Genomic DNA, 26487 nt, shown 5'->3' on the forward strand with positions numbered 1-26487 from the left:
GTGCTGCTTGTTACAGTGTCTCTCTTTCCCTTTCTTTGTGTACAGGCATCTGAAAACTTTATCTACTCTTGTGCCGGCTGCTGCGTGGCCACATACGTGCTGGGGATCTGTGACCGCCATAACGATAACATCATGCTGCGCAGCACAGGACACATGTTTCATATCGACTTTGGCAAATTCCTGGGGCACGCACAGATGTTTGGGAGTTTTAAGAGGTATTCTGCACATTCTTACATAGTAACTCTCCCAGGTTTGTGAGAAACTGACTTGTTTCAGTTTATTTAGTACATAAATGAGAAAATGTGACCTGCTAGGTCCGAGTAGGGTGGCCAATCGCAGGATCCCGGGATTTAGGCCAAAAATCGTCCGGGATTTAATCCCGGGATTGGAAGCTCAAATCCTGGTGGATTGAGGGCTCGTGGCCCTTTGTGTTTTTAAAGCCGTCCCCAGGACGCTCAGATGCTGCCCGGCTCCTCCTGTGCAGCGTGACGCGCAGTCACAGGTCACACTGCGCAATCAGCCATCCGCCGCCAAGCACGAAGGATGTGTCCCACCCTCCCGCCCCCGTCTTATGGTGAGTTATGTGTGTGGGGCAAGAGGGGAGGACACATAGGGAAAAGCCAATCCCAGGATTGACCATATTTTCAATCCCGATACACGGGATTGAAAAAATGGCCCGGGATTGGCCACCATAGGTCCGAGCCTGTCAGCGACTGCAAATCTGTGATTTTACCCATCATCCTGGCATGAAATATTGGGACAAATGTATTAAGCATTAAAAAGTGATAAAGTGGAGAGAGATAAAGTACCAGCCAATGAGTTCTTAGCTGTCGTTTTTCAAACATCCTGTAACATGGCAGCTAGGAGCTGATTGGCTGCTTCTTTATATCTCTGCATGTCCTCTGCTTCCAGACTGAAGTGTTAGGTAGTTATCTTGTTATTTACTGTGTGATTTAAAGTCTGGGAAACAACTTGTGTGATGGTGGCTGATCTCCTTGTTTGCAGAGACCGTGCACCTTTTGTGCTGACATCAGACATGGCATATGTCATTAACGGAGGGGAGAAGCCCACCAGTCGCTTCCAGCTGTTCGTGGACCTGTGCTGTCAGGCTTATAACCTGCTCAGAAAACACACCAACCTCTTCCTGAACCTGCTGTCACTGGTGCGTGTACCTAGAACATGTTGTTATGCCATAACCATGTGCACTCAGCAGAGAGGATTCCCTTACATTATGCACTGGGCTCTTAGTGCACGGTGGTACGGAGCGTTACAGCCTGTTCCTGCATCCATTGCGTGTGATTATAGACAGTATGATCTCCGTTGTGTCACCTTTCCCTTTGCAGAACAATTACCCTGATGTGCAGCTTATTGTGCTGTCTCCAAGTGATACGCCTCAACCTATGCGTGCTAGGGCTAGTAATCCCATCTGTGACCCATATAATAAAGATCCACACTGTATAGTCATGTTGCCAATAAATACCAATCTCCCAATATTATATTCACCCCTTTTCTGTCTCCAGTTCAACATAGTAAATAGGCTTCCTACATACTCCCACATTTACCCTGTCCATGTTGATAAGGCCATAGGGAATGTTCTAATTTTCCATCATCGGGAAGAAACATTCTGGACCGTGTGTTCCACCATCTCCCTGTAACCCAACCAAAGCTCTGATGAGAGAGACATTCTATATAAGTGACACTATCTCCAGACACTTTGGAGTGTAGGTTCCAGGCGGTGCGCTCTAGTCACAGGAAAGAGATGTAAACGCATGTCACTAATATGTGCAGCATAATATAGCATCATTCAGAGACCATGTTAAAAAATCTGCTTTATCTCGTGTTTTTATGTGGTGTTTGTATGCAGTCTGCGCAGAACTTTACCGCATATAAAACCCTTGATTCGATTTTGGGATCACATGTTCATTGTGTTCTACAACAGGCACCTTAATATTTGCATTATTTCACTGTTCTTATACACATCGTTCTGATGCTTTATACTCTGCACTGTGCATTCCATACATGCTACTGCCTCACACACACATGCCTAGAAGCAACTCGGCGACGACGCACTGTATTGACCCCATTTATCTAAAGGAAGGTCAACCTACGTACCCTCTTACCTCTGTCTCACACACAGCTGGTACTAACCGGTGGTGGTGATGAGGGTGCCTGCCTTGCCCGGGGTGCCTGCCTCTCCGAGGCATACATGCTACTGCCTTGCACTCTCACGTCTGCCAACAACTCAACGGTAACACACTTCATCTACCCAATTATTCCATATAAAGGTCACCCTACATATCCTCTTACCACTCTTACACACACACACAGCTATTACTAACTCGGTGATGGTGTGTGTGCATGCCTCTATGGCGGGGTCGCCTGCATTGCCCTGGGTGGCGGGGGTTCCTGCCTTGCTGGGGTGGCAGGGGCAAATCAATGGTAACAGTGCATCTTCCCTATTTATCCATACGAGGGTGCCCCTACATATCGATCCGCAAAGTGTTATTACTGTAATAAGATTCATACACAACAATGAACAAGTCAGCGTTGCTTTTCAATAATTGCAAAACTAGGTAATATTTAAGCCGTTCTCGGGCTGAGGCTATATAAATGAATAAAATACACCCTCAGTCTAGAAAGCTGGTATATTATGTCCGCACTAGGCTTGTGTAACTGATACTTTATCTTCCAGATGCTTTCCTCTGGGCTGCCAGAACTAACAGGTCTCCAAGATCTGAAATACGTCCACGACGCTCTGCAGCCGCAAGCCACGGACGCTGAAGCCACTATTTTCTTTACCAGGTGAGACCTGGAATTATACGGGCACGATCCGAAGTGTCTAATTTTTTCTGAATAAAATCAGCAAAGTTACATTTCCATGTGTTTGTTACTGTGTGTTTATCTAGGTTAATTGAGTCCAGTTTGGGGAGTGTCGCGACAAAGTTTAATTTCTTCATCCACAACCTGGCTCAGCGATTCTCTGGTCTGCCTTCAAACGATGAAGCCATTCTATCATTTTCCCCTAAAACGTATTCTCTAAAGCAAGACGGGTGCATTAGAGAGGCCTCAATCTATACATACCACAAGCGATACAATCCGGATAAGTATTACGTGAGTTTGCGGCTGTCTGAGGCTTTTGTGGTATATATGATAAATGTTCTGCTTGTTTATGTCCAGATATAAAGACCTTCACTCTGGTAGTGGGGGTAGCAGGGGTGCGCAACAATCTTTAGCTGCTTCCGTCTTGTCCTCACTTGAGGGATCCTGGTTCTGTGAATCCGGCTCATGTCTGACTTCCTGTTTTTACGGCAGATTTACGTAGTGAGAGTTATAAGAGAGAAAGAAGAGGATTCTGCCTTTGTTTTCCGAACATTTGATGAGTTCCAGGAGCTGCACAACAAACTGAGCATTCTGTTTCCACTATGGAAGCTGCCAGGGTAAGTGCCAGCTCAGCAGGTCTTCTGGATTCAGTATGATTTGCCGATGGATGGGATGCCGGCTGTCAGTATACCGACAGCGGCATAACGTTCATCATAATCCTGACAGACCAGCAGAAAGCCCCCTAACCCTTCCCAGTGGTGCCTAACCCTAACCGCTTGGTGCCTAACCCTCCCTTCCCCGCTACCTAACCCTTGCCGCTTGATGCCTAACCTCCGCTTCTATGTGCCTAACCCTCCCTCCCTGGTCCCCAGCCCTAACCTTCCCAACCCTAACCCCCCTTCTTCTGCCTAAACCTAACCTTCCCCCACCCCCGCGGCAGAACGCCAGCGCATCCCGCTGTTAGGACGATCGGGATGCCGTCTGTCGGTAATGTGACACCATCCTCCCGAGCAGTGTCTATATCTAGACGCCGACATTGCGTCCTACTTTGGGATCCCAGCGTCGGTATATCGACCGCCGGGATCCCATCTGTCGGGAAGCTTACTGCTTCCCGGTCTTCTGGCCATTCTGTCCCTGCTTATTAATGGTGGAAGCCAGTGGAGCAGAGTTACAGAGATGAGGCTGATGTGTGGTGTTTGGTAACCGCTGTGACTGGTGATGGCAGCTCTCACGTCTGTTTGTTACAGTGGCGGTGTCGCTGGTGACTGACGCGGTTTCCTATATTATTACCTGACACTCATGATGCAGATGAAGCATCCACCGCCCGTCATGTAACTGAGTCATCTGGCAGTATTTCATATTCTCTCTGTTACGGATAGAAGTTGCACATCACTCTTGTCTTCCTAGGTTTCCAAGTAAGGTGGTCCTGGGAAGAACTCATATAAAAGATGTGGCCGCTAAGAGGAAAGTGGAGTTAAACAGCTACATTCAGAGTTTGCTCAGCAGCTCCCCAGAAGTAGCAGAGGTAGGTGGTCTTTGGCTGGTTGATTGTCTGTCTGAAACTGGTTGTTCATATTTAGTAGCAATCTAACGGCTCAACGTCACTAAGTCTCAACTCAGAGATGGTTTATTAGGAGGCTTACGAATGCACAAGTATATGGGTAATTGTTTCATCTGGTTATGGGTACAGGAGAGGGTTGTGTGGCAAGTATCACACAGCAGATTACCTGTCTGTAACACAACAGACAAGCACAGTACGCAAAGAACATGTAATGGAAACCAGCGTGGTTTCTGCCGATGCCTGCGCTGTTTTTTATGCCCTCCATTGCTCTAAGTGGGCCAGATAGAGAATGAGGCGGCACAGACTGTAACAGCCCTAGGAACAGGTTGAAACTTTTTCTTTCACTGTGTGTCAGTGGAAACAGATTTCAGTGTTGCCATAGGGATGAATGATCCCCAGGGCTTCGTAATGTTCCAGTACAGAGGAGGGAAGAGAGAGAAGTGCACATGTGATGTTATTAGTGGCTATGTTATATACAGCAACATGTACTTTGGGATTAGTAATTATATATAGATGATTCACTGATACTAGTGGATGAATTCATAGGGGACACCAAAGCCCATTTTAATGAACATATTCAGCTGTTACCCTCTACAAAGATATTGTGACATAAATACCAACCTGCTCCCTTAATCACGGTGATGTCATCACCAAACTGCTCCCCTCGTAACGGAGAGGTCAACACTAGCTTGTGCTCTGGTCACAGTATGGTCATCCCCGACTTGGCCCTCTTTCACGGCAGTGAAAGCACTGACCTGGCCTCTCATCACGGTGAAGTCGAGAACGAATTGGTTACTCATTCACTGTAAATGTGAACACCGACCTGTCTCAGGTGAAATCAAAGACTTCACCGTCAGGTGCCAACTTGTGATGATGAAGAAAACCCCGACAAGTTTCATACAGCTCATGGTGATATCGGCACCAGTATGTCTCTCATTCAGTTTATGGTGACCATCAGACCTGTCCCTCGTTCATTTCACACTGACTTAAACAGACGTGACCCGTGTCAATTTTTTGTATGAACACCTTTTCCTCCTTCTATTCATGGTGATTTAACAGACATGTCCCCTGCTCACAGTGATGTAAATACAAAATCCTGTCCCTCGCTTAAAATGTCTCTCTTACTTCACAGTGTGATCTGGTTTACACCTTCTTCCACCCACTGACTCGAGATGAGAAGATAGAGGGATGTGATGTAGCCGTCCAGGGTATTGGTATGTAGGGAATAAGTAGTGTTCAACTCTCTTGGAATTACTTCATGGGATCAGTGTTAAACTTTACCCTTATTCCTATTTAAGGAGAACCTCCCTTGAGTCCAACATCCGGGAAGATTGAAGGGGAAGTGAAATTGTCTATCTCGTATCGGAACGGGACCCTGTTTATCATGGTCATGCACATAAAGGAACTGGTAAGTACCGGACGTTTGCTTTAGGGACTGTAAGTCCTCTGGACAGGTTTTGCTCTTGCTTTGGGCCCATTTCTCTGACGTCCTAAGTGGATGCTGGGACTCCGTAAGGACCATGGGGAATAGCGGCTCCGCAGGAGACTGGGCACAACTAAAAGAAAGCTTTTGGTCTAACTGGTGTGCACTGGCTCCTCCCACTATGACCCTCCTCCAGACTTCAGTTAGAATCTTGTGCCCGGCTGAGCTGGATGCACACTAGGGGCTCTCCTGAGCTCCTAGAAAAGAAAGTATATGTTAGGTTTTTTATTTTCAGTGAGATCTGCTGGCAACAGACTCACTGCTACGAGGGACTAAGGGGAGAAGAAGCGAACCTACCTGACTGGAGATAGTTTGGGCTTCTTAGGCTACTGGACACCATTAGCTCCAGAGGGATCGAACACAGGACCCGACCTTGATCGTTCGGTCCCGGAGCCGCGCCGCCGTCCCCCTTACAGAGCCAGAAGCATGAAGATGGTCCTGGAAATCGGCGGCAGAAGACTTTGGTCTTCAACAAGGTAGCGCACAGCACTGCAGCTGTGCGCCATTGCTCCTCATGCACACCTCACACTTCGGTCACTGATGGGTGCAGGGCGCTGGGGGGGGGGGGCGCCCTGAGCAGCAATATTAACACCTTGGCTGGCAAAACATCACAATATATAGTCCCAGAGGCTATATATGTGATAAATACCCCTGCCAGAATCCATGAAAAAAGCGTGAGAAAAGTCCGCTGAAAAAGGGGCGGGGCTATCTCCCTCAGCACACTGGCGCCATTTTTCCCTCACACCTCCGCTGGAAGGATCGCTCCCTGGCTCTCCCCTGCAGTTTCAAGCACAAAAGGGTAAAAAAGAGAGGGGGGGCACTAAATTTAGGCGCAGCAAATATATAATAAGCAGCTATAAGGGAAAACACTCAATTATAGTGTAAATCCCTGTGTTATATAGCGCTCTGGTGTGTGCTGGCATACTCTCTCTCTCTGTCTCCCCAAAGGGCTTTGTGGGGTCCTGTCCTCTGTCAGAGCATTCCCTGTGTGTGTGCGGTGTGTCGGTACGGCTGTGTCGACATGTTTGATGTGGAGGCGGAGCAGATGCCGATAAATGTGATGTCACCCCCTGCGGGGTCGACACCTGAGTGGATGGTTTTGTGGAAGGAATTACGCGACAGTGTCGACTCCTTGCATAAAAGATTTGACGACATACCAAATATGGGACAGCCGGCTTCTCAGCCTGTACCTGCCCAGGCGTCTCAAAAGCCATCAGGGGCTCTAAAACGCCCGCTACCTCAGATGGCAGACACAGATGTCGACACGGATACTGACTCCAGTGTCGACGACGATGAGACTAATGTAACTTCCAATAGGGCCACACGTTATATGATTGAGGCAATGAAAAATGTGTTGCATATTTCTGATGATACCCCAGGTACCACAAAAAAGGGTATTCTGTTTGGAGAGAAAAAACTACCAGTAGTTTTTCCTCCATCTGAGGAATTAAATGAAGTGGGTGAAGAAGCGTGGGCTTCCCCCGATAAGAAACTGGTAATTTCTAAAAGGTTACTAATGGCGTACCCTTTCCCGCCAGAGGATAGGTCACGTTGGGAAACATCCCCTAGGGTGGATAAAGCACTCACACGCTTGTCAAAGAAGGTGGCACTACCGTCTCCGGATACGGCCGCCCTAAAGGAACCTGCTGATAGAAAGCAGGAGGCTATCCTGAAGTCTGTATATACACACACAGGTATTATACTGAGACCAGCTATTGCTTCGGCATGGATGTGCAGTGCTGCAGCGGCGTGGTCAGATTCCCTGTCGGAAAATATTGATACCCTAGACAGGGACACTATATTGCTAACCGTAGAGCATATTAAAGACGCAGTCTTATACATGAGAGATGCACAGAGGGATATTTGCCGGCTGGCATCTAAAATAAGTGCAATGTCCATTTCTGCCAGGAGAGGGTTATGGACTCGGCAGTGGACAGGTGATGCAGATTCTAAAAGGCACATGGAAGTTTTGCCTTATAAGGGTGAGGAGTTGTTCGGGGATGGTCTCTCGGACCTCGTTTCCACAGCAACAGCTGGGAAGTCTACATTTTTACCCCATGTTCCCTCACAGCCAAAGAAAGCACCGTATTATCAAGTACAGTCCTTTCGGCCCAATAAGGGCAAGCGGGTTAAAGGCGCGTCCTTTCTGCCCAGAGGCAGAGGTAGAGGGAAAAAGCTGCAGCATACAGCCAGTTCCCAGGAGCAAAAGTCCTCCCCCGCTTCCTCTAAGTCCACAGCATGACGCTGGGGCTCCACAGGCAGAGCCAGGTACGGTAGGAGCCCGTCTCAAAAACTTCAGCAATCAGTGGGCTCGCTCACGGGTGGATCCCTGGATCCTTCAAGTAGTATCTCAGGGGTACAAGCTGGAATTCGAGACGTCTCCCCCCCGCCGTTTCCTCAAATCTGCCTTACCAACAACTCCCTCAGGCAGGGAGGCAGTGTTAGAGGCAATTCACAAGCTGTATTCCCAGCAGGTGATAGTCAAAGTGCCCCTACTTCAACAAGGACGGGGTTACTATTCCACAATGTTTGTGGTACCGAAACCGGACGGTTCGGTGAGACCCATTTTAAATTTGAAATCCTTGAACACATATATAAAAAAAATTCAAGTTCAAGATGGAATCGCTCAGGGCGGTTATTGCAAGCCTGGACGAGGGGGATTACATGGTATCACTGGACATCAAGGATGCTTACCTGCATGTCCCCATTTACCATCCTCACCAGGAGTACCTCAGATTTGTGGTACAGGATTGTCATTACCAATTCCAGACGTTGCCGTTTGGTTTTATCCACGGCTCCGAGGGTATTTACCAAGGTAATGGCCGAAATGATGATACTCCTTCGAAAGAAGGGAGTTTTAATTATCCCGTACTTGGACGATCTCCTGATAAAGGCGAGGTCCAGGGAGCAGTTGTTGGTCGGGGTAGCACTATCTCGGGAGGTGCTACAACAGCACGGCTGGATTCTAAATATTCCAAAGTCACAGCTGGTCCCTACGACACGTCTACTGTTCCTGGGGATGGTTCTGGACACAGAACAGAAAAAAGTGTTTCTCCCGGAGGAGAAGGCCAAGGAGCTGTCATCTCTAGTCAGAGGCCTCCTAAAACCAAAACAGGTGTCGGTGCATCACTGCACGCGGATCCTGGGAAAGATGGTAGCTTCCTACGAAGCAATTCCATTCGGCAGGTTCCATGCAAGAACCTTTCAGTGGGACCTGTTGGACAAGTGGTCCGGATCGCATCTTCAGATGCATCGGCTGATAACCCTGCCTCCGAGGACCAGGGTGTCTCTGCTGTGGTGGCTGCAAAGTGCTCATCTTCAAGAGGGCCGCAGATTCGGCATACAGGACTGGGTCCTGGTGACCACGGATGCCAGCCTTCGGGGCTGGGGGGCAGTCACACAGGGAAGAAACTTCCAAGGACTATGGTCAAGTCAGGAGACTTCCCTACACATAAATATTCTGGAACTGAGGGCCATTTACAATGCCCTAAGTCAGGCAAAACCCCTGCTTCAAAACCAGCCGGTACTGATCCAGTCAGACAACATCACGGCAGTCGCCCATGTAAACCGACAGGGCGGCACAAGAAGCAGGACGGCGATGGCAGAAGCCACAAGGATTCTTCGATGGGCGGAAAATCACGTGTTAGCACTGTCAGCAGTGTTCATTCCGGGAGTGGACAACTGGGAAGCAGACTTCCTCAGCAGACACGACCTCCACCCGGGAGAGTGGGGACTTCATCCGGAAGTCTTCCAACTGATTGTAAACCGTTTGGAAAAGCCACAGGTGGACATGATGGCGTCCCGCCTAAACAAAAAGCTAGAAAGATATTGCGCCAGGTCGAGAGACCCTCAGGCGATAGCTGTGGACGCTCTAGTGACACCGTGGGTGTACCGGTCGGTTTATGTGTTCCCTCCTCTTCCTTTCATACCAAAGGTACTGAGGATAATAAGGAGAAGAGGAGTAAGAACTATACTCATTGTTCCGGATTGGCCAAGAAGAGCTTGGTACCCGGAACTTCAAGAAATGATCTCAGAGGACCCATGGCCTCTGCCGCTCAGACAGGACCTGCTGCAGCAGGGGCCCTGTCTGTTCCAAGACTTACCGCGGCTGCGTTTGACGGCATAGCGGTTGAACACCGGATCCTGAAGGAAAAGGGCATTCCGGAGGAAGTCATTCCTACGCTGATTAAAGCTAGGAAAGAAGTGACCGCAAACCATTATCACCGCATTTGGCGAAAATATGTTGCGTGGTGTGAGGCCAGGAAGGCCCCAACGGAGGAATTTCAGCTGGGCCGTTTTCTGTACTTCCTACAGTCAGGGGTGACTATGGGCCTAAAATTGGGTTCCATTAAGGTCCAGATTTCGGCTCTGTCGATTTTCTTCCAGAGAGAACTGGCTTTACTACAAGTTCAGACTTTTGTTAAGGGAGTGATGCATATTCAGCCCCCTTTTGTGCCTCCAGTGGCACCTTGGGATCTCAACGTGGTGTTGGATTTCCTAAAGTCACATTGTTTTGAGCCACTTAAAACCGTGGAATTGAAATATCTCACGTGGAAAGTGGTCATGTTGTTGGCCTTGGCTTCGGCCAGGCGTGTATCAGAATTGGCGGCTTTGTCATGTAAAAGCCCTTATCTGATTTTCCATATGGATAGGGCAGAATTGAGGACTCGTCCCCAGTTTCTCCCTAAGGTGGTATCAGCTTTTCATCTGAACCAACCTATCGTGGTGCCTGCGGCTACTAAAGACTTGGAGGCTTCCAAGTTGTTGGACGTAGTCAGGGCCCTGAAAATCTATGTTTCCAGGACAGCTGGAGTCAGAAAGACTGACTCGCTATTTATCCTGTATGCGCCCAACAAGTTGGGTGCACCTGCTTCAAAGCAGACTATTGCTCGCTGGATCTGTAGTACGATTCAGCTTGCACATTCTGCGGCTGGACTGCCGCATCCTAAATCAGTGAAAGCCCATTCCACGAGGAAGGTGGGCTCTTCTTGGGCGGCTGCCCGAGGGGTCTCGGCTCTACAACTTTGCCGAGCAGCTACTTGGTCGGGGTCAAACACATTTGCTAAATTCTACAAGTTTGACACCCTGGCTGAGGAGGACCTAGAGTTTGCCCATTCGGTGCTGCAGAGTCATCCGCACTCTCCCGCCCGTTTGGGAGCTTTGGTATAATCCCCATGGTCCTTACGGAGTCCCAGCATCCACTTAGGACGTCAGAGAAAATAAGAATTTACTCACCGGTAATTCTATTTCTCGTAGTCCGTAGTGGATGCTGGGCGCACATCCCAAGTGCGGATTGTCTGCAATACTTGTATATAGTTATTGTTTAACTAAAGGGTTATTGTTGAGCCATCTGTTGAGAGGCTCAGTTGTTGTCATGCTGTTAACTGGGTATAGTATCACGAGTTATACGGTGTGATTGGTGTGGCTGGTATGAGTCTTACCCGGGATTCAAAATCCTTCCTTATTGTGTCAGCTCTTCCGGGCACAGTATCCTAACTGAAGTCTGGAGGAGGGTCATAGTGGGAGGAGCCAGTGCACACCAGTTAGACCAAAAGCTTTCTTTTAGTTGTGCCCAGTCTCCTGCGGAGCCGCTATTCCCCATGGTCCTTACGGAGTCCCAGCATCCACTACGGACTACGAGAAATAGAATTACCGGTGAGTAAATTCTTATTTTCTCCATAGTTGCTGATGCCAAGAGCCGCTTTGGGACAAACATATTTGTCATTACAGGTTATTGAAGACAACACGGACCCAAATCCCTATGTGAAAACCTATCTGCTCCCGGATCCCCACAAAACATCCAAACGTAAAACAAAAATTGCTCGAAAAACCCGCAATCCGACGTTTAATGAAATGGTAATAGACTATCAACTCTGATCACTAGTTGAATTCTTCCTTGTCCAGTTTGTCTTTCCAGGAAATCTGTTTTAAGTGCAGCGAAGTTTAATTTTGGATGCTTTAAATGTAGTCCTTTAGAATCTGGGAGTTCCTTAGTCTCTGGCTGTCTGTCAATGATCTTGTGTTTCTCTCCACAGCTGGTGTACAGCGGATACAGCAAGGAGACCTTACGGCAGAGAGACCTCCAGCTAAGCGTCCTCAGCGCTGAATCTCTACGGGAAAACTTTTTCCTGGGAGGTCTGACACTTGCCCTTAAAGACTTCAACTTGAAACAGGAGACGGTTGGGTGGTACAAGCTAACGGAAGTTCCATACTCCTGAGGAACCAGTCAGTCACTTGACCACATTGGACCAATTCCACAATGGATATTTTGTAGACATTTTAGTGTATCTGTAAAGACTGATCTATAGAGACTTTTAACCCGTTGTTTCTTTTTTTTTTGCGGCATTTAATAAGGAATGTTTCATACGCATAATTGCAATATGTCCTAATACAGAAAGCACTGCCTGGACCCTTCCTAGTAATATAACTATTTACCAATAGAATGAGAGCGAAAAGACAGCAAGCAGCAGGCACCCAACTGTGGGTACGAGCTGCCCAATAATGACCACTATTCAGTAAGCTGTGGACTGTGCCCGGCATCAATTCTAGTGTAGCGTTTGCCCTGCCATAGTTCACTAACCCCATAACTTGAAGATGTTTCTCTATCATTCCTCAACCACTTCTTAATGTGTGGACTCTGGGCGCCACCTAGTGAGCACTACAGGTTCTGCATTTTTCTAGACCATAAGGGTTGACATTTGCTTAGAGCACTGGTCCCATTTTCAAGTCTGCTGTATATATTGTTTTAACATCTAGCCTTCTGATCAGTGCTCTGTATGTACATTACTATACACATATTTTTAAAGTCACATTTATTAAACCGAATGGGCACCTATTGTCCATAAGAGTATGTTATGTGAATTCATCAGTTCTAGCTATAAGAGGTCATATTAATCTCTGTATAACAGCACTCGTGTCCTTATAGCCAGTCTGAGTACAGCGGGTAGAATGTCACTTTACGATGCAATAGGGCTGCTATAAATAACAGTATAAATATCCTGCATTCTAGGGGTTTCCGTCTGAAGACAGTAGGCAGAAAGGTGCAGATTTATTAGGCCTGGAGAAGTGATAAAACAGTGATAAATGCAAGGTGATAACGCACCAGCCAACCAGCTCCTAACTGTAAATTTACATATTGGAGCTGATTGGCCGGTGTGTTATCACCTTGCACTTATCACTGCTTTATCACCTCTCCAGGCTTAATACATCTGCCCCATAGTAAACTGTCTACTTTTAGAGATTGTCGAGCCACTGTTTGCTCTGTGTGTTATATAAAGGGAATTTGGGGGAAGGGTGGGTGGGGGGTTAAAGAGACTATTTTATTCATCTAAAGAGCACAAAACGTAGCATCAAAGTAGATCTATAACCATTCAACCAAAGCTTGAGACTTTTCCAAAGGTTTGATTGTACTATAGACACTTGTATTTTATTACAAATAATATGTATTTAGCTCATTTCACAAGTAGTTTTGATACAGTTGAGAGATACAGAAAAGTGGATATATGTTACTATTCCTGGGCATAGCAATATAGCCGCGCTGCAGTGAAAGGAACCCAATAGAATCGTTGTATAATGAAATCTCGCCATTTTACCGTGAAATCCATTTCAACTCGAGTAATTAAAAAAATCCTGCAATTATGAAAAGATATTTACTCCATTTCTATGAAAGGAAAAAAAGTGTCCCAAGAAATCAGTGTAGTTGTTTTGTTGCTCACACAGAGAAGTCACTGTGTCCCACAAGCGCTCGATATTGTGTATAAAATGTACATTGTATTTATTTAGTGTCTGTTATGGTTGTCTAACTGTTCTAGTAATTCCGTTTACTTATGGCGGCACCAACGTAATCCAAACTAGTATCCAATACGTTATATTAACTGCAGAGATGAATTCTAGATTTTCCTCATCAATTTCATATAATGGCCAAGACCTCATATTGCTCATTCTTTGTTGAAATAAAGTTTTGCTAGTTTTGCATTCACATTGGCGTCCCATTCTTATCTGTATATTGGGCAGTATGTTATTCTTAAATACACAATTGATATGAGAATTATTAACCAGGGTTTTGTGAAATACTAAAAACCAGAATAATCTATAATCTCCAGAATTTATTACCCGGCGCCACAGGGCCACCATGACATACGGCGATGGGCCCGGCTGAAAGAGCAGGCGTGGCCACACTCACTAGTTAAATCTTTGACTTCCTAGAAGGGGTTGCGTTCCACCTCCTCTGTCTGGCCTGAGCCCCTTTCTGCCCACTGGCCATACAGAGCAATGCAGAAACTGCATGGCTGCAACCAATGACCACATACCAAGCTGTGTACAGACCAGAGTCACATAATGACAGTTGGAGTTGGGCAGAATAAACTGGATGGAAGAATTAAAGGAGTCAGCGCAGTTCAGACCAATTTCCCTGGCCAATAGAAATATTTAGCATAAGACGTGACTGTATGTGGATACACCTGTCCATGATAGTTTTACCGTATAGAACGAGGGGGTGACATTCTGGTGAAGAGGGACTGGCTTTGGGATAAACTAAGGAGGAGGCTAAGAAGTCAGAGTACTGTAGCAGGAGGATAAGGGTGTTGGGTGAAGAGCATGTGGGAGGGTGGGTCAGGATAGGATGACAGCGAGACGGAAATTATGTCGGCCCCAGGGTCCCATCATTTATTAAATTTGTGGGCCCTTCTGTTTCAGAGAGGTAATGAAACAGTTGTGTAACCAAACATTTGACCTCCAGACAGGCCAATTAAATGGCCCTCGGACTTCCCCACATCGGGTTTAATATTTAACAAAAAAAAATTCTGCAGTGTAATCAATATAAGGCACTGCGCTAGTTAAAAAACAATGGGGCAAATTCAGACCTGATCGCTGCTAGTGGGCGATCAAGTCTGAACTGTGTATGCAATGCGCAGGCGCGGTAGACCGCAGCGACGGGATGGTGCGAAAATTCAGAACGCACCGGCGATCGCAAGGTGATTGACAGGAAGAAGCCATTTGTGGGTGTCAACTGACCGTTCCCAGGGAGTGTCCGGACAAACGCAGGCGTGTCAAAGCGTTTGAAGGGAGAGGGTGTCAGACGTCCGCTCCGGCCCCGATCAGCAAGAAGCAATCGCAGCGGCTGAGTGAGTCCTGGGCTAAGCAGAGACTGCACAGAATCAGTTTGTGCAGCTCTGCTACACATCCGAACGCACACTTGCACAGCGAATTTCCCCTCCCCCTGTAGGCGGCGACTACCTGATCGCAGGGAAGCAAACAATGCACCATAGCAATCAGGTCTGAATTACCCCCAATAAGTGGTAGTGACATACAGTAGCAGAACAATTAATCCAGACACGTGTAAATGTACTAAAGAGTCAACATATAATAACATTTGCACAGTGCATCATCACATGTATAGATAAAAGATGATTTAAAAAAAGACAGTCATCACATAAATAACAATACAGAAAATGATACATTTAATGCCATACAGGCCGCTGTTTGAAAGAATGTCATTTGTTATACTCTTCGCTCCACCTATGTGCAAAATGAATGCTCAAAGGAAGTAGGGATTGAGTGGGTTTATTAGTCCTAAAAGTGAATACTAAAGTTAGTGATCCAAAATACATTAATATTCAGGAAACCTAATTACCAGCATAGTTTCCGGCTGGTTCCTTAGTGTGTATCTGTGGCTGTGCCGCTGTAGGGAACTGATATTCCTGGCGTCAGCTCACATACAGGTCCCCTGAGTTGCAGCTGGAGTCCAGCAGATGGCAGTACGCTACCAGCTGATTCTTTAGCACAGTACAGAGACTTTTAAATAGTATGTAATGACAAGCGGATAGTTGCACTGATGAATGTCCCCTCTATTGGTGCTTTATCGAAATATGGTGCATAATGCATAAGCTTTATTTAAGTAGTGCGCATAAGTTTATACAAACATGCAGGAACTGCTGCCTTAAAGATGTTTGCAGTGTAGTTTGACACTAGGGAGCCAGTAAATATACACAGACTACATGCATCAGAGTTGCAGGGCAGAGGATAGGGGTGAAGGTTGGGATTCAAGACATCAGCAATTCAATTTCTATTGATTATTGCCATCCAATGCCTGACTTCATCCCAGCACAGTGAGATTGCAAAAAAAAAAAATTTTTTTTTTTTTTTTGGGGGGGGTTATTACTTGCTACACGTCAAATCATAGTCGTCGTCGTCCCCCCCCCCTGCAAATGTCAGATTGTACTGCCCTGCCCCAGCTATACATTGCCACATTGTAGTGCCCCTCCACTACACATGCCAAATCATAGTGGGTATCCGGACTCCAGATCGACAGCAAAAAGGTCGGCAAACCTTAGGTCGACGCCAATTGGTCGACAAACCTTAGGTCGACATGGACAAAAGGTCGACATGAAAAAAGGTTGACATGAGTTTTTCACGTTTTTTTTCTTTTTTGGAACCTTTTCATACTTAACGATCCACGTGGACTACGATTGGAACGGTAATCTGTGCCGAGCGAAGCGGTAGCGGAGCGAAGGCACCATGCCCGAAGCATGGCGAGCGAACGCGGTGCACTATTTGGGGTTCCCGGTCACTCTACGAAGAAAACGACACAAAAAAACCTCATGTCGACCTTTTTCCATGTCGACCTTGTTCCTGTCGACCTTTTGTCCATGTCGACCTAAGGTGTCGACCTAATGTTTGTCGACCTTTTCGCTGTCGATCCTGAGTCCCAGACCCATCATAGTGCCCCTCCACTACACATTATGCCAGGTCATAGTGCCCACCTGCTACACATAATGCCCCCTACACATTATGCCACATTATAGTGTCCCCCAGTACATTTGCCAGATCATAGTGCCCCCCCCTCCAGCTTTATATTATTGCCACATCGTAGTGTCCCTGCTACAAATGATGCCACATTGTAGTGCCGCCACTACACTTTATGCCACTTTGTTGTGCCCCCGATCCACAGTATATTACACAGGTCACACTGCAAGTAGCTAACGTAGCAAAGATTTCGCAAATGGAGATTAAGTGGGAAAAGCAGAATCAGGATCAGAATCACTGCAAGGCATCTGCTCTAATTCCAGCGTGGGGCAAACATCTCGGCCACTGGCAGAGGTGTGTGGGGAGAGTTGATGATAGAGGATCCCAGTTCAAAAGCTTGTCACTTAAGGGCACCACAATCCCTGTACTTACTGTGAGTCCACAACAGGATGTAGCTGTCCCCCTGGTCCCTGAAGCTGTTTTTATACAGCTGTGAAATGGCTAATGCGGCTCCTTAGTCCAGAAAGCGTACCTGAGAACATTTACTACTGGTGGAGCAAGAAAAGGGCACTCAATAGTCTCCATCACCACTGAATATGACAGGGGTAGGCAACTATTGGTCCAACAGGCTTGCCCCCTGCTCTGTGACAGTGGGGCCCATTGGCATTGGGAAACCCTACCCTTTTGCCTCGTGATGACTGAAGGGGGCAGAGGCAGCTGAGGGACATCAAGGCAGGTCTGAAGCTGGGAGGAGACGCTGGGCCAAGGTGCATGGATTCATCAGCTACTGAATTGGGCACTGACGCAGGCAGGTATGACTGGCTACAGCACACCCTATGGGACCCACTCATTTTGAAAACCCAAGTCCCCTACCTACCTATGTCACATAAAAGATGCGCTTTATTGGGCAAATGGGGACCCTTGGATGGAGAGATGTAGTAGAGAACAGAGAAGGGGACGCTGAGGGAAGGGACTGTACTCTACTGGTTAAATGTGTATAAATAGCAGAAATTATTTCAGGTAAGAGGAGGTGAAATGATGTTGTAAAAATTTTTTTAATTTTTACATGATTGGGAGACACTGGAAATGTTGGGGTATAGTGTGGATCCAGGAGTGTAGGCATTTTAAGTTTATAGCTCCTCCCTCTATACCCTGCATCTGCAGGCAGGGGCAATGGTAAGTTTTCTGGTCCTGGTGTACAGAGGGGGTGTGGTTACATGTCTGGGCTTTTTATGTGCTGCTGGGACCTTCATTCTTCAAAGAAGTCAGCAGAGAGTCGGACAGCCCATCGGCCAGTCAAAAAAAAAAAAACAGCTGGCATGATGAGCATCAGGCTTATCCAGGAACTGGTGAGGGGGTGCAAACAGGGAACTTCTGAGTGAGAAGTGCAAACCAGAGACCTGAATGAGTAATTGAGTGAGTGAGGGGGTGCAAACTGGGGACCTCTGAGTGAGTGAGGGGGCAAACCTGAGACATGAGTGAGGGGGTGCAAACTGGAGTCCTCTGAGTGAGGGGGGGGAGGGGGGCAAACCTTAGACCTGAGTAAGCGAAGGGGTGCAAACTGGAGACGTTAGTGAGGGGGGCAAACTGGGAACCTCTAATTAACTGAGTAAGTGAGGGGGGGCAAACAGGGATCTCTGAGCAAGTGGGTGCAAACCAGAGACCTGAGTGAGTGAGGAAGTGCAAACTGGAGACCTGAGTGAGTGAGAGGGTGCAAACTGGAGATCTGAGTGAGCGAGGGTGTGCAAACCGAAAACCTCAGTGAGTAACTGAGTGAAAGGATGCAATATCATCCTAACCCTCTGTTCCATGCTCACTGTCTACCCCATCTGTGTCATCTCTGTCTGTCTGCACTTCCCCTTTAGAATGTAAGCTCTCACGAGCAGGGCCCTCTTCCCTCATGTGCTTATCCTTAACTTACTTAAACCATCTTCAACGGCACCAAATCCTGCGGTTTTCTGATACCCTTATACATATGTCAGTGTCGTCTGCTGCTGTAAGTCACTATTTTCCTGTTTTGTTTATGTACTCTGTAGTTGGACGCTGTGGATCAATTGTTGCGCCATAGAAATAAAGGATAATAGTAATAATAAACTGGAGAACTCAGAGTGACTGAGACTGTGAGAGTGGTGTGACTGCAATCCGGGACTCTGAATTAGTGATGAGGAATGTGGGGGGGTTAGAGTGTCAGCAATAGCGGATCTTGCTACGGTCACGCAGGATTTTTGCCCGGGGCACTGCCTTACGGAGGGCGCTGCCGTCGTGGCAAGATCTGCTACTGGTGCCCCCCGGTGCTCGGTAGATGCTGTGCGGTGCGCAATGAAGTCATTGCGCACCGCACTGCATTGTGGGAGCGGCACATAGACACTAACGGTCATAATTGACCTCTAGTGTCTATGCGGTGCTATAGATCAGAGGCGCGGCGCTGGTGGCCGGAGACGGAGGGCAGCAGCGATCGGGAAGCAGGAGCGGGGATTGTAAGTATTTTTTTTTTTAAGCGGCGTAACTAGGGGGCACAACTGTACTGGGGGCATGGCGCATCTAGGGGGCACAACTGTACTGGGGGCATGGCGCAACTAGGGGGCACAACTCTACAGGGGGCACAGTACTGGGGACACGGCGCAACTAGGGGGCACAACTCTACAGGGGGCACAGTACTGGGGGCATGGTGCAACTCGGGAGCACAACTCTACTGGGGGCACAACTCTACAGGGGGCACAGTACTGGGGGCATGGTGCAACTCGGGGGCACAACTTTACTGGGGGCATGGTGCAACTCGGGGGCACAACTCTACAAGGGGCACAACTCTACAGGGAGCACAGTACTGGGGGCATGGTGCAACTCGGGGCACAACTCTACTGGGGGCATGGTGCAACTAGGGGGCACAACTCAACAGAGAGCATAACTGACCACGCCCCTTCTCCGTGAAGACACGCCATTATTTTTTCCTCTTGGGGCGCCACAAAGTGTGAGGTGGGAGCAGGGGTGTAGCCAGAATTTGGGAGGGACTATTTTGCCCCGTATGTAGATCAGTCAGCGATCTCTGCCTGGCACGGAATAGTGGGTGTTGGGGCGGTGTAACCCCGGCAGGGGGCGCTCTATGTCACACACACTCGGAGCGGTCAGCGCGTTGCAGTCTGGGTAATGCAGGGCGGTCTCTGCGCTGCCAAGTCAGATACCCTGTAGTACGCCATGTCTAAGCAGGGCAAGCGGGGGGGGGCGTGTCTGCCTCACCCCGCCCTCTGCGTGACGTAGTTCCGCCCTCGCCTGTAATCTGCGGCCCGCTTCCTCCTGGTCTTTCTTTTCCTCCCAGCCGCCATCATGGGTCGCATGCACGCTCCGGGGTAAGCCGGGCCACGGGGAGTTAGGGTCGGCTTGGCGGGGTCCGTCACCCCGGGGGCGGGCGGGAATTTGGGGGGGCTCCGGGGAAGGGTCTGAATGAGACGGGGAGAGCAGGCAGCGTGTGCCCGGGAGAGGGTGCGGGAACCGAGACCTTCTATATGCATACATGTGCCTCTATCTGCCCTCACATACTGTATAACTCTATAGATTTCTGTCTCCTCATACTGCATATGCCATATCTTTCCATCACTCCTATACATACACGTGTCTGTATGTATGTATGTATGTATATATATATATATATATATATATATATATATATATATATATTTATACACACACACATTTCTATCCCTTCTGTAACATGTCAGGTATTGCCATCATTTCCTATACATACTCGTGCCCCTATCTGTATGTATATATGTGTGTGTGTGTGTGTGTGTGTGTGTGTATATATATATATATATATATATATATATATATATATATTAGTATCTCCATCATTCCTATGACATATGTTCCTTCTCTACTCATAACCTATACAGTATACGCTTCTATATCTCCTGTAATATATAGCGCTTAATTACCACACTGTCCTTCCCCGTGTTACACAAGACTTGTATTAAGTTTGAGAGCTACAGGGATGTATATACTACTGTGTACCCTGTATTCTAATATCTGCCGTATGTACGGTGCTGCAAAATGTGGTGCCCTGTAAATAAAATGTAGTAATACTGTGTCATGGCTGCTCCTTGTGTGTAATATCTATTGATTCTTCTCCCACTGATATATTATATTGTTATAGCAGGAGTGTAATGTCCTTACCAGGTTTTTCTGTTTTGTGTCCCCACAGGAAGGGCCTGTCCCAGTCCGCTCTCCCGTACAGGCGCAGTGTCCCGACAGTAAGTGCTCAGATTGATTTGTGTTCATGTCTGCGGTAACTGCGGTTATAGCGCCGTACTTCCTCCAGTGATCCCGGCCGTCTGAGGTCTCATTCATCATTCTCCTTTTGTATCTTGTATTCTGCAACTTCTCGGACTCCGCTGCAGACCCTACAGAGCTGTTTAGACTGACAGTTCCTGCACCAGGGTCACAGCACAGCTTGGCCACACTCATGAGTACTGCAGCCAGTTACACCGCTCCTGACAGGCTAAATGGGGGTCCGGCGCAGCGCCGTAATTTCACTGTCCATCATTAGTGATCTCTATTCCAGCCAGCTTATCAGTCCATGGCGGGCAGTATCCTATGTGTTGCCCTAGAACTGGGAGCTAGCCGTACCAACTATGATTTGGCTGCTTATACATCTGGGATATATATATATATTGTGCAGATTTAACACTTAATAAAATATACTGCACCTCGAGTCCCATAATCTTATTTTTTTGAACGTCCTTAAGGGATCATCTTTAATTATGGGTTATAACAATTTCAGTGGCTGAAACTGACGTCTGATGACGTGAAAGAGCAGATCTACAAGCTCGCCAAGAAGGGTCTCACCCCATCCCAGATTGGTGAGTGCGATCTATTAACGTCATTGTGTGGTGCTATGTGTAACGGAGGTGGCCAGGTAACAGCGGAGGTCAGCGCACGAGAAGGCTTTTGATGTATAGTTATATATATATATATACTGTCCATTGTCCTGCTGCCCTTATACTTTATAAACTTGCTTGTGAGGTCCAGTTTAAGCTGTAGCGCCCTATATTGGACTTAATATGGAGAAGACGCTTTCCTGAAATCCTTAGGGTATTAAGGCAATGACAGACTGTAAGTGTATCCTTTCCAGCTGTGGTATAAATAATTATAAACTGATATGTTATTAATCAAGTTAACGATGCTCAACCTTTATCTGGACCCCAAGTGTCATTGTGCATTTAGAAATTCCTGATGAGCCGGTTTAATTCCAATAAGTTGTGACATCTGTGTTCTCTTTAGACGTACCCAGTGCTAGTCTTAGAACAGGGAAAGCCTTTTATTAGTGTGAGATAGGAGAATCCTTTTCCTCATCTGGCAGAGTCCTCCCAAAGTTGGCCCTGTTGACCTGGATAATTGTAAGGATCGCTTGATCATCTTCTAAACAACTTTGGAATTTTCCCTGCCCAGGCGTTATCCTGAGGGATTCACATGGTGTTGCCCAAGTACGCTTTGTAACTGGCAACAAAATCCTGAGAATCCTGAAGTCCAAGGGACTGGCCCCAGACCTGCCTGAAGATCTCTATCACCTGATCAAGAAGGCCGTCGCTGTCCGCAAGCATCTGGAGAGGAACAGGAAGGTAAATCACCTGGTGCAGTTCCTGTGTCGTTCTGCTGTTTTCTAACCTCCGTGTCGTCCGCTTGACCGTGTAAGATCCTTGTGGCTTTCAGTGATTGCAAGTACTAGTTATAAATGGCGTATTGCAGTCAGAAGGTGAATATTTCAGTTAGTGGTTGACAGCGTGATTTCTGGGCCTACTGAACACGACGGATCAGAACTTATTTCCCTGGACATGAGTTTGCTCTATATTCGTCATAAGTGATGTAATCTGACAGTCACATCTTGATGGACATCCGCTGACAGGATGCTACTGTAACGTTACTTCAGTATTTGGGTGCTCAATCTGTCGCCAATCACTCGGTACTTAGGATCGTGTCTTCTGATTGGGGCAGGGGGGACAGTGGGAAATCTGGAACAGTCAGCTTGCATGACACTCAGTCTGATGCTGAATTATAGACTTTTTAAGACCCCAGTAACACCCCTAGGGGTCTATTCATGAAGCAGTGAAAAATGTGAAGTGAGCCAGTAGAGAAGTTGCCCATGGCAACCAATCAGCATTGCAGTAACATTTATAATTTGCATACTATACAATTGTACGGAGCAGCTGATTGGTTGCCATTGGCAACTTCACCACAGGCTCACTTCTCCACTCTTTTCACTGCTTCATAAATAGACCCCCATGTAAGGTCATCCACCGCTCTCCTGGGAGTGACTGAGTTTGATAAGCTTTAGTAGTCCATGGCTATTTGTTACTATTGAAGCACATATTCTTATTTATTATCTTTCCATTCACTTGAACTTTACAGAAACATAATATTGGCCATCAATTTGCTATTTGCATAGCTATCATACACTCAGTTTGAGAAATAAGTCATACGGCTCTTGTAAATGATACGTTTATTGGACCATTGTGTTAAGCCTCAGGCCTCTGATGTAGAAGTATACATGCTGCTAATATAAAACCTAAGAACTGTGATGCGTTATAAAGGTTACAGCTCTAGCTTTGTACTGGCAAGGGGTTGGTGTTGGAATACCGGCTGTCAGGATCCTGGAGGACAGAATACCTACCTCAGGATCCCGGCTGCCAAAATGCTGGCAGTGGGGCGAGTGCTAGAAAGCCCCTTGAGGGCTCGGTGGTTCTATTCCCACACTCTGGGTGTCATGTACACCCACGAGTGGGAATAGCCCTGGCGCTGCTGCCAGCATTCTCGGTGGTCAGGGTCCTGGCGTTGGTGTTCTGACGGGAGGAATCCTGACCGCTGGGATATGGACTACATCCTCTTGTAAGATGTGTGTGAAGCATCTTGCAGACCTCCATGCTTTGTTCTATCACTCTGCCACCAGGGGGACTGCAGTCAGCCAGTGTCATGTGACGTGAGCCTTTCATGTTGGTCTCTGCGATGTAACCTTTTCTTATACTTCTAATATGTAGATGCATTATAGCAATCCAGCTCAGATAGCCTCCTCTCTACATTCAGTCACCTTGCCCCCAGTTACACATGTCACTTGTGACTAGCTGGAACAATATCAATGGAGTGCATTTCTTAGGACTTGCCTCCTGGCTACACCATGACTCTCACACAATCCGTACAAGCCAACAGCTTGTTATATATGGTGCAGAGTCCGCCTGGTAATTTGCGTTTGTTTAAAGTCATACCCTCCTGTGTGTAGCTCTTAAATGGTCTGGAATGAAGTTTGGGGCATTCTGATATTACAGTATATTGCCTTCTGATTTGTTTTATTGGAGCTGGGTTTTATGTGGAAGCACCTATAATGGGTTTCCCTTCATATAATTTATGCTGCTATTACTTTATAATGTATAATGTTTTTAGAACGAAATTAAAACCCCAAACAGTACACCTCCATGGTGCCTGATGTGTCATGCTTCATGTGATGGCCTCATTAGTTCCATAATAGTGGCTACTATCTCCCTGATCTAAGGTGACCGTTCTTACTTTCCTTCTAGTCAGCGGTTGCCACATGTTGATCCCATCACAAGCCCTTCCCCTACATAAGAGTACTGTAATTATACTCGTATCCAGATATTTGTCAGGTTTGGTTCTCCCACTTCCCGAGTGCTGTAGGATAGAGAAGCGTCTCTCTGATACATGGCTTCTTTCCCTGAAGGGGTAATAAAGTACAAACACACTAGTTCTTATTTATATGGAACTTTAATACATCCGTTTGCATGTGCTAAGAGTGGTGTCTTCCCATATCTTTAATGTGACCTCTTTGTAATCCTTATCTCTTCCCTATTGCCATTCATTGAATGAGCGGTTTGATGTCTGAGTGCCCCGCTGGGCATAACCCAGGACAGGAGAACGGAGCACGCACACTGACCCTGTCCTCGCCATGTAGGGAGTGTAACATCAAGTTGGGAGTCAGCATGAAAGTTACAGAAGATATAGGGGTATATTCAATAACAGTCGGATCCATTCCGACGTGCATTTGTCGGAATGGATGCGACCAGCCCTATTCAATGTGCGACCAAATCCGACTCTGATTTGGCCGTTCCCTCCCGTCCTGCTGTTGCTGTCAGCAACTCCCTGTGTGTGAAATCACAGGGAGCTGCTGGAGGGAGCCGGAGAGCGCTGCCGGGAGAGAGGAGCCCGGCAGAGAGAAGAGCGTCTTCCACCGACCGCGGCTCCAGCTGCCCCCGCCAGTAAGCACTTTCTCACCCTTCCTTGCCCCGCTCCCACGTCTGATCTCCTCAATCTGACTTTTTTAAAGTCTGAGATTGTTGGAAACTGGTCCAAAACCTGTCAGACAGAAGCACACGGGCCGCCGATCCACGTGTTTTCTGACAAGTTGGGAATTTCCGACTTGTCGGAAAAAAACTGCCCCTATTGAATAGGTCTGAACCCCTTCCCACCTAAATCAGTCGGAAACTGCAGTCTTTCCGGCAAGACGGCAGTTTCCGACTCTTATTGAATATACCCCATAATCTCTATCTGGTTAGATGCTGGCTCCCATTTACATTGTATGTACTATCCACAACTGCTGGGCACAGGTTTTGCTCTCTGAACAATTGAAGCCACTGTATGATTACAAACCTGCTAGCTGGTTATATTGGTATCGCAACGATGCACTGTTTAGTAGTCTCATCAGCTGTCTGTTTTCATAGGACACCGGGGCTGTGTTACAGGATTACAGTGATCCTGATACTGGAATGGCTTCTTCTATTCAGTGCTCTTGTGGCTGCTAATCTAACTACTTTGCATCTTGTTGCGTATGATTTAGGTATCCCATTAAACTAAGCACATCTTGCTTGCCTGTGGCCATCACTGCTTATCGGGAGTCACCTGCTCTTGCTCAGAGGACCTGTTCTCATACAGATAATTTGAGCCCCCCCCCCCCCCCCCTCCCTTACAAGTGTCCCATTCATAGGACTAAATAGGGCCTCCTTATTCGGACTACAGAATAGCAACAACATTGATGGCTTATCTCACTGCATTCCACTGCAAATGACGTCTTTATTTTATGTGATTCTCTCATCACACCTGACCATCGCCTGCTGCTCGGAATAGAACTACTTGTTGCTCTGAGGTTCCTGGGGTGGTCTGCGTACCTACATACATTATAGTGGTTGTGTAACTGTGCTGTCTGTCCCTCAGGATAAAGATGCCAAATTCCGCCTGATTCTTATTGAAAGCAGAATCCACAGACTGGCTCGTTACTACAAGACCAGGAGAGTTCTGCCACCCACCTGGAAGTAGTAAGTGTCCTGTCACCCCTATGTATGAGTTACTGCAGGGCATGTGCCAGGGAATGATAACTGACTGCAACTTTTCTCTCTTCCAGTGAGTCGTCCACAGCTTCAGCCCTGGTGGCATAAACTGCTTCATTCTGACACCAGAAATAAAGCTTCACTTTAACACATTGTCTGCCTTTATTTTTTTGCTGTTACAGGGTTTTGTAGTGCTGTACATAAGAATAAAACATGATTATATAGAAACATGGTGACAAGATTAGAGTTGAACAGGTTTATAAATGGCAACATATAGTGGGCAAGAGCTTACTTTCTAAATACCCAGTGTAGTATAGATTGCAGTCTGGGGAATCGCATTTTATGTGCAGGGCTTCCATCATGCTGTTGTAGTCCCATCGTATAGTGGGCGCCATCTAATTATCTGTGTGACTGCTGTGTATGTCACTGATCGTTACTGCGGCGCAGTTTGCTGTGTACACCTGTGGGAGGTAAAATGCAGTGTAGTGGCTGGAGATATGCTGCTGGTGCCCGCGATTTGACGGCACATTGTCAGCATCATGATGACCCTCAAAGGCACA

At 47.2% G+C, this 26487-nt stretch overlaps 2 protein-coding genes across 2 annotated transcripts in view; both read left to right on the forward strand.

The window, feature by feature from the left end:
- PIK3C2A (phosphatidylinositol-4-phosphate 3-kinase catalytic subunit type 2 alpha) overlaps positions 1 to 12940 on the forward strand; it is a 136347-nt gene extending 123407 nt beyond the window's left edge. Inside the window, exons 25-34 of the mRNA XM_063946450.1 lie at positions 46 to 215; positions 1006 to 1162; positions 2693 to 2802; positions 2907 to 3111; positions 3313 to 3437; positions 4228 to 4345; positions 5514 to 5595; positions 5680 to 5789; positions 11595 to 11720; positions 11900 to 12940. Of these exons, the coding sequence (XP_063802520.1) occupies positions 46 to 215; positions 1006 to 1162; positions 2693 to 2802; positions 2907 to 3111; positions 3313 to 3437; positions 4228 to 4345; positions 5514 to 5595; positions 5680 to 5789; positions 11595 to 11720; positions 11900 to 12082 (1386 nt within the window). The 3' untranslated portion in view covers positions 12083 to 12940. The remainder of the gene's footprint in view (positions 1 to 45; positions 216 to 1005; positions 1163 to 2692; positions 2803 to 2906; positions 3112 to 3312; positions 3438 to 4227; positions 4346 to 5513; positions 5596 to 5679; positions 5790 to 11594; positions 11721 to 11899) is intronic.
- Positions 12941 to 19858: 6918 nt separating this feature from the next.
- Positions 19859 to 26080, forward strand: RPS13 (ribosomal protein S13). Its single transcript, XM_063946451.1, has 6 exons — positions 19859 to 19951; positions 20803 to 20851; positions 21382 to 21460; positions 22050 to 22219; positions 25815 to 25915; positions 26002 to 26080. Exons 1-6 carry the CDS (start codon positions 19929 to 19931, stop codon positions 26033 to 26035), a joined length of 456 nt encoding a protein of 151 aa, XP_063802521.1. The 5' UTR covers positions 19859 to 19928; the 3' UTR covers positions 26036 to 26080.
- Positions 26081 to 26487: the final 407 nt, after the last annotated feature.

This window comes from Pseudophryne corroboree, chromosome 11 (genome assembly GCF_028390025.1).
Source record: "Pseudophryne corroboree isolate aPseCor3 chromosome 11, aPseCor3.hap2, whole genome shotgun sequence".
NCBI classification, from domain to species: domain Eukaryota; kingdom Metazoa; phylum Chordata; class Amphibia; order Anura; family Myobatrachidae; genus Pseudophryne; species Pseudophryne corroboree.

Excerpts from the sequence above, each read along its gene's own strand:
- RPS13 (XM_063946451.1), top strand. The coding sequence starts at position 19,929 with ATGGGTCGCATGCACGCTCCGGG. Across the intron at positions 21,461-22,049 it reads TCTCACCCCATCCCAGATTG|GCGTTATCCTGAGGGATTCA; the intron begins GTGAGTGCGATC and ends TTCCCTGCCCAG. Across the intron at positions 22,220-25,814 it reads ATCTGGAGAGGAACAGGAAG|GATAAAGATGCCAAATTCCG; the intron begins GTAAATCACCTG and ends TCTGTCCCTCAG.